Source organism: Callithrix jacchus, chromosome 10 (assembly GCF_049354715.1).
Source record: "Callithrix jacchus isolate 240 chromosome 10, calJac240_pri, whole genome shotgun sequence".
NCBI classification, from domain to species: Eukaryota; Metazoa; Chordata; class Mammalia; order Primates; family Cebidae; genus Callithrix; species Callithrix jacchus.
The window spans coordinates 7,891,441-7,899,618 of NC_133511.1; the positions used below are offsets into that span (position 1 = coordinate 7,891,441).

Below are 8,178 nucleotides of genomic sequence, written 5' to 3' on the forward strand. Positions count from 1 at the left end.
GAATCCTCCCACCTCAGCCTCCCGATTAGCTGGGACCACCGGCTTGCGCCACCACACTCGGCTGATTTTGTATTGTTAGTGGAGACAGGGTTTCACCATGTTGCCCAGGCTGGTCTCAAACTCCTGGGCTCAAGCAATATGCCTACCTCGGGCTCCTGAAGTGCTGGGCTCCCAAAGTGCTGAGCCACTGCACCCGGCCCAGTGTACTTTTTAAAATATGAAATGAGGAAAAGATGAAAAAATGCTTATTGCCTGTAGATCATGTAGTAGGATAATGTAGCAGAGAAAAGATGAATGAATAAAAACCAATTGCATTTGGCCGAGCGAGGTGGCTCACACTTATAATCCCAGCATTTTAGGAGGCTAAGGTGGGCAGACCACTAGGTCAAGAGAGTGAGACCATCCTGGCCAACATGGTGAAACCCCGTTTTTACTAAAAATACAAAAATTAGCTGGGTGTGGTGTAACGCACCTGTAGTCCCAGCTACTCAGGAGGCCGAGGCAGGAGAATCACTTGAACCTGGGAGGCGAAGGTTCCAGTGAGCCAAAATCACGCCACTGCACTCCAGCCTAGGCGATAAGAGTGAAATTTGTCTTAATAAAAATAAAAAATACCCATTGCCTTTCTATTTAGCAATAAATAAGTGGAAAATAAAATAAGAAAAGTTCATACGCATTCTGTAGGAGCTGTTTGAAGAGAGTGGCTCTTTACTGGAGATTCAGAAGGAGAGTTGAATAAATAGAACGATTTAGCTCTTTTTTTGTTCTAAAAGTTTTAGTTGTAATTTAGACACAATGGAATGTATCTTTCAAAATACAGTTTTCAGTGAGTTTAGGTATACCTGTGTGAACATAACGCAGTTAAGATACAGAGCGTTTATCTGTCACACCGGTCATCTCCCTCCCCATGCTTTCTCTCCAGGAGGCTCTCCCTCTACCCTAGCTGATTCTTATTATTATCACTTAGTTTTGCCAGTTCCAGGTCTTTATATACATGGAATCAGACAGTATGTACTTTTATGTCTGACTTATTTTTGCTCAATATGAAACACCATATTCTTCAATGATAAGGCTGAATAACTTTTTTTTTTTTTTTTTTTTTGAGACGGAGTTTAGCTCTTGTTACCCAGGCTGGAGTGCAATGGCACGATCTCGGCTCACCGCAACCTCCGCCTCCTGGGTTCAGGCAATTCTCCTGCCTCAGCCTCCTGAGTAATTGGGATTACAGGCACGCGCCACCATGCCCAGCTAATTTTTTATATTTTTAGTGGAGACGGGTTTTCACCATGTTGACCAGGATGGTCTCGATCTCTCGACCTCATGATCCACCCGCCTCGGCCTCCCAAAGTGCTGGGATTACAGGCTTGAGCCACCGCGCCCGGCAAGGCTAAATAACTTAAAAAAAAAAAATTTTTTTTTTTAATGAACTCAAGTGATCCTCCTGCTTCAGCCTTCAGAGTAGGTGGGTCTGCAGGCACATGCCACCGCACCTGGCGCCTAAGCTGAATAACATAAAATATTGATTTTTCTGATATTAATGTCAAGTTTACTAAATTTCATATGAAAATTCAACTAGGAATATCTTTGGAATTTTACAGATTGATTCTCAGTTTATCAGAATAAATAAGTAAGAATGATTGAGAAACTTAAGAATAAGATGGTAGTGGTAGAACTTGCCCTGCAAATACTAAAATATTTTAAAATCTCTAGTAATAAATAGTATGGCAAGAAGATTAATTGAGCAAAATAACCAAGATTAAACCTACTTTAGGCCAGGCACAGTGACTCACAACTGTAATCCCAACACTTTGGGAGGTCAAGGCAGACAGATCGCCTGAGGTCAGGAATTTAAGATCAGTTTGGCCAACATGGTGAAACGCATCTCTACTAAAAATACAAAAACTAGCCAGCTGTGGTGGTGCACGCCTCTAATCCCAGCTACTTGGGGGTGCTGAGGCAGGAGAATCGCTTGAACCTGGAAGGCAGAGGTTGAAGTGGGCTGAGATTGCACTACTGCACTCCAGCCTGGGTAATAGAGTGAGACTCCATCTCAAAAAAAACAAAAACCAAAGAATCTGCTACTCTGTATTATAAACGAGTATATACAATAAAGGAAATAATTTCCATGACCCATGAAAAGAAAATAAATTCTTCACTAAGAGGTGTTGGGAAGTTTTTCTGTTTGGAGGAAAAGTTAGAACATATTCAGGCTGTGCCAGGATAAACTCCAGATGGATGAAAGGGTTGAAATACATATGCAGGTGTAGTCATATTCTAAGATGTACAGAGAAATTGAAGTCCTTTTGCTTTGTCTTAATGTGATCTATCATTATGTAGATTCCAATGATCTAAGCTGTCTTTAGGAAGTGCTCAGAGTGTGTTCCCTTCCGATCCTACTCTGCTCATCCCCATTGTAGGCGATTTTCATGGATGGCATCTGCCTGTATTGAGGGTGAGAGAGGGATTTGCTTGACTAGTCAAGCAAAGGGAGTGTCATATCTATGCAGTTATGACAGTGTCCTGAATTCCTGCTGTTGGTAGCTATCAAGTAGTGTATATCTTTGAGAATTTGGCTTTTTTTTGGTAACTGTGTTGTTGTCCATAGCCGATGAATTTATGGTTAATTCTTTTTCCATTTGCCAAGGACCTCATGGCCTCTTCCCTGCTCTGTCTTTCCCTTACTCTTACTGAGCTCTTGAAGCCTCTGAGACTGCACTACATCTTCTGTGTGGCTCCTTGGCCTACATGGCACACTGTCATTATTCTTTGCAGAATAATGGCAGGATTACCTTGCCCTGTCATTAAAGGCCCTGTGGCAGTTCCATTAGCTCGAAACTCTTACTGTGACACGTGAGAACTGAGGGAGAGTCAGAAGTGCAGTATTGTCTCCATCATACTATGCTACTCTTTTAAGTAACCTCCAGCATATCAAATGGGGACCAGTGCCAGTGTCCCTCTCTGCTCTTGTTTTCCTTTTGGGCTCAATAACTACCACCTTCACCTTTACCTAAGGAGAAATTGGGCCATTTACAAATGTCTTTCCTTTTCCTTTGGGTTCCTGTAATCTTCAAGTGCTTGAAGGAACAGACTCTCCCTCTTCCTTCTTCCACTCTGGACCCCTGACATAAACCCCAATTTATGATGATCAAGAGCCTGGTATCTGAATACCGTCCATGGTGGGGAGGAATTCACTTGACCTTCTGGTGTCGGTGAAAGGGTCATCATATGTTTTATTTATTTTTGTTTTTATTTTTTTTTGAGACAGTCTCACCCTGTCGCCCAGGCTGCAGTGCAGTGGTGCTGAACTCAGCCCACTGCATCCTCCACCTCCCGGGTGCATATGATTCTCCTGCCTCAGCCTCCCCAATAGTTGGGATTACATGTCCAGCTCTTTTTTGTAGTTTTAGTAGAGACAGGGTTTCACCATGTTGGGCAGGCTGGTCTCGAACTTCTGACCTTGTGATCCACCCGCCTTGGCTTCCCAAAGTGCTGGAATTATAGGTATGAGCTACCGCATCCAACCTATTTTTCTGTTTTTTTGAGACAGGGTCTCAGCCTTGTCACCCAGGCTGGAGTGCAGTGGTGCAGTGTCAGCTCACTGCAGCCTCTGCCTTCCAGGCTCAAGCGATCCTCCTGCCTCAGCCCCTTGAGTAGCCAGGACCACAGGCGCATGCCACCATGCCCAGCTAATGTTTTTATTTTTTATTATTTTGTAGAGATGGGGTGTTGCCGTGTTGCCCAGGTTGGTCTCAAATGCCAGGACTCAAAACGATCCACCCACCACAAATTGCTGGGATTACAGGCATGTGTCACCCTCCCCAGCTGGTGATCATTATCTCTACAGAGGAAATTGAAGGAATTTTTCTATTACTGAATAGTGCCGGAATCCCAAGTCTGTTGATTTGCAGCAAAGTAATATTTTTAAATGTTAAAAGCAAATATTACTTCTTTTTCTATTTTGACATTTATAACAGACTGTAATCTGTGCTAAGACAGCCTTTTTTTTTTGGAGACAGGGTCTCAGGCTGAAATGCAGTAGTGCGATCTCAGCTTACTGCAACCTCTGCCTCCCAGGCTCAAGCCATCTTCCTTCCTCAGCCTCCTAAATAGCTGGGACCACAGACACAGGCCCCCATGCCTGACTAAATTTTTTTGTATATTTTGTAGAGATGGGGTTTTGCCATGGTTGCCCAGGCTGGGCAAACTCCTGGACTCAAGCAGTCTGCCCACATCAGCCTGCCAAAGTACTAGGATTACACATATGAGCCACCACACCAGGCATATAGATGCCTTTTGTGGGGTAAAGAGAGAGCTTGGACTAGAAAAAGTAAAAGAGAAAAGAATATTTAATGATTTTCTAATAACTTGTTAAAAACTTAATAGTAACTTAAGAAATCATCAAGAAAAATGTTAATAAAATGACCTAGATGAAAAAGATTTATTCATTTAGAAACTTAAAAACAGTCAGGTGTGTCGTGACTTAAACCTGTAATCCCAGCACTTTGGGAGACCGAGACTGACCTGGCCAACATAGCAAGACCTTGTCTCTATATTTAAAAAGAGAAGAAGGAAAGAAAAACTTAAAAACACTTAATTTAACCAATAAAAACTGAAGATAATATTTTGTAGCAAATATAATTAATCTGGTAAATATATATAAAGAGTAGTACTAAAAAGAAAGAATAAAAAAATAAAAATAAAGAGTAGTACTTACTGACTTTTAAAACAGACCCCAGCTGACCTATGCTACTACACAAAGAAATAACTGAATACAAGGAAAAAATTGGGTGTAGGGGATTTGTTGTATTTTAATTAATGTTTAACATAATGCCAGGTTTGGGCCAGGCGCGGTGGCTCACACCTGTAATCTCAGCCCTTTGGGAGGCTGAGGCGGGTGGATCACGAGGTCAACAGATCGAGACAACAACAGATCCTGGTCAACAAGGTGAAACCCCGTCTCTCCTAAAAAAATACAAAAATTAGCTGGGCATGGTGGCGTGTGCCTGTAATCCCAACTACTCAGGAGGCTGAGACAGGAGAATTGCCTGAACCCAGGAAGTGGAGGTTGCAGTGAGCCGAGACCGCGCCATTGCACTCCAGTCTGGGTACCGTCTCAAAAAAAAAAACAAAACTATAATACCAGGTTATATACATACTGTTTTCACAGGTAAGATAACTTTTAAGAATGTGAATGGTATGGAAAAAGGAATTGAAGGAAATAATATTAAAACATTAGGTGTGGTTTTCTTTCAGCAGAGAGGCAGAGGTAATTTTGATTTTTCTTATTTTTCAAAATCTCTGTAATAAGCAGATTTTAAAAATTATACGGGACACGTGCAGAACATGCAGGTTTGTTACGTATACACGTGCGATGGTGGTTTGCTGCACCCATCAAACCATCATCTACATTAGGTAGGTATTTCTCCTAATGTTATTTCTCCCCTAGGCCCCCACGCCAATAAGCAGATATTTTCTAATGGGGAATGAAAAAACAAAAAGTGTTTTTATTTGTTAAGGAAAAGATTCTGGTCTGAACATTAATCCCCTAGTGATTGTTATTCATTTGGGTAGATGTTGGATAGAGGATGAATATGCATAAAAAGTCATTTTTCAGTTTATTGTATTTAAAATAATTTCATATATTAATGCACTTTATTTTTATTTTTTCTTTTAGGAAGCTATCATACAAATAATGAAAATGAGAAAGAAAATTAGTAATGCTCAGCTGCAGACTGAATTAGTAGAAATTTTGAAAAACATGTTCTTGCCACAAAAGAAAATGATAAAAGAGCAAATAGAGTGGCTAATAGAGCACAAATACATCAGAAGAGATGAATCTGATATCAACACTTTCATATATATGGCATAATTTTGAATATCATGGACAATAGTAAGAACCCAAATTTTGGAGTGCTTGGGCAGAAAGTTGTAACAGTTTGTGCTGGAGAAAGGTTTATTTGGACTTTGATTACATAAATATTAAAATCTCTGCCTTACCTTACAAAAACGACTATATTTTGCCAGTCACATTAGTTAGCATGACGGCATTCCCTTCATGTTGCACACTCTTAACAGCATGCTGTTTTGTGGAGAAACTTGCATTCATGAAGAGCCCATTATCAACTTTAAAAGTGAATTTGATTTGTACCCACCAGGAGAAATACAGTTGGGAAGGGTGAGGGCAGGGTTCTTGTTGCTTTTTTCTCTTTTTTTTTCCTCTCTTAAAAAATGTACTTGCACAAGGAAGGATCTTCAGATACTCATGCACTGAAAAATGCTGTTAACTTTTGTTTTTAAAAAATGCAATTAAAACTAGAAATAGCACTCTTGGTTTCTTTTGATGAAAAGAGTGAGCTGGTCAATGCAACATTGGGAGAGGCGCGATGTAGGTGAGAGGTTGTGTTTCATAGTATCAAATTTTTGGTTCAAACACTGCTCAGTATAATGACTGAATTTTAATGGTGACCTAAAAATGGTATTAAATATTTTCAACTTTCAAATGTTGGTTTTCTTTAAGCAGGAGACTGCTATTTTAGTTGTTGCTAAATGATAAGGAGTTTTTCAGGTTTTTTTTTTTTTTAATATGGCTGGAGAGCTTGTTTTGAAAAGTAAAGCTTATGTTAATTGTTGCTTCAATTATTTAAAAAGTTTTATGGAGCTAGGTAGGTCATTATGATTGCAGAGCCACAATAGCAAAACAAGCATATTAAGTGTGTTTACTAAACATATTGTGTGTTTACTAACACACTTAATATTTATATACCTAATATTTATTATGCCATATCTGAATTTATTAAAAACAAGGCAGAAATCTCCTGCTCTAATATAATACCATTATGTAACTGATCTCTTCATCTGTAGCATAGAAGTATTTTGGTATTTTAAAGTCTCATGGTTAGGGATTTGTAGCCTCAGGTTTGCATCAGTCACCTAGGGGTAAGAGAAAAACCACAACATAAGACCTGAAAAACAGAAGCAAAATGATTGCACTCTTAATATGATCAGTAAACTTGCCAAATATATGTACATATATATTTATATATTTTAAAAATAAACATTTTTTAAATGGCCAGAAGGCAACATTTACCGTGTTCCTTTCAGTCAATCCAAAGTAGCAACTTAACTAGTTGCTGGCAACTGAATACCCAGAGTAGTGGAAATTTTAGGACTTGAGGACTTGAACAACTTAAAAGAAAAAATTTATCCCCCTTGGGGAATGAATGGCTCAACGTGGGTTTTCATTCATTGTGGTGCACGTTTCCAATTTTCTTGCAAATTATTTTATATGTTGTTTGATGTTAAGTAATATTTTTTAAAGTATGGTTTTTGAAGATAGCAGGAAACTGAGTACAGAAAGGCATACAGTATTATGTTACAGTGGAGTGCTTTCAAGAGCATTGCATGGAATCTGTCCCCACCCCAGGAAGTTTTTGAACTGCCTGCTGAATGGAAGGAAAGCAAATTTAAAACATTTTTAGAGTTTTGCTGAGTATAGTAAAATGTCTGTTCTTAAATGCTTAAGAAATTGGAATTTTGTTTATAATTTAAAATTTTACACTTCATCTTTAAGGTGGCAAATGTCATTTATTATTAGACCAAGCATATTGTGAAGAATTAAACTAAAATTAGTTCTCACAGTTCTCTCTAATTAGGTGATTGTTAATAATGGGTAAATTTGAAATTTAGAAGAAATAATTTTGTAGTAACTGTGGCCCTTACGTTTAACAGATAATTCAGCATTGGCGTATTTGCTTGCCCCAGTACAAGAATGCCAAAGGAGAAAATGATAGGAGGAAAAATTGCAGTCCATCTTCAAAGTTTAGGTTTGTTGTTTTAAACCATAATTGTCCTCAGAACGTTTTTGGAACTTCTAATTTGGAGTCATTTAATTTAAGAATGAGAGTCATGATTTGATTTAGGAAGGCGAATTTAATGCAAAAGCAGGTAACACTAAATCCATAGCAAAGTTTTTTATTAAATTTTATAAATTTGTAATAGCTAATTATGTCTTAATTATATTTTGGGGAATGAGCAGCAGCAAATACTGTAAATGTACAGTTTTCATCTTTTTTTGTTATATATACAAAAGTTTAACTACTTTTTGGTGTTTATGAAAAACATTTAGTTGACAAGGTGCCTATGCCATTGTTGAATTTTCTTTAAGTAACTTAACAACAG

At 38.6% G+C, this 8,178-nt stretch overlaps 1 protein-coding gene across 1 annotated transcript in view; it reads left to right on the top strand.

Annotated features, from left to right (window-relative positions):
- The window catches only part of CUL5 (cullin 5), a 107,317-nt gene extending 100,993 nt beyond the window's left edge, over positions 1-6,324 (top strand). Inside the window, 1 exon segment of the mRNA XM_002807267.7 lies at positions 5,675-6,324. Coding sequence (XP_002807313.3) covers positions 5,675-5,869 — 195 coding nt within the window. The 3' untranslated portion in view covers positions 5,870-6,324.
- Positions 6,325-8,178: the final 1,854 nt, after the last annotated feature.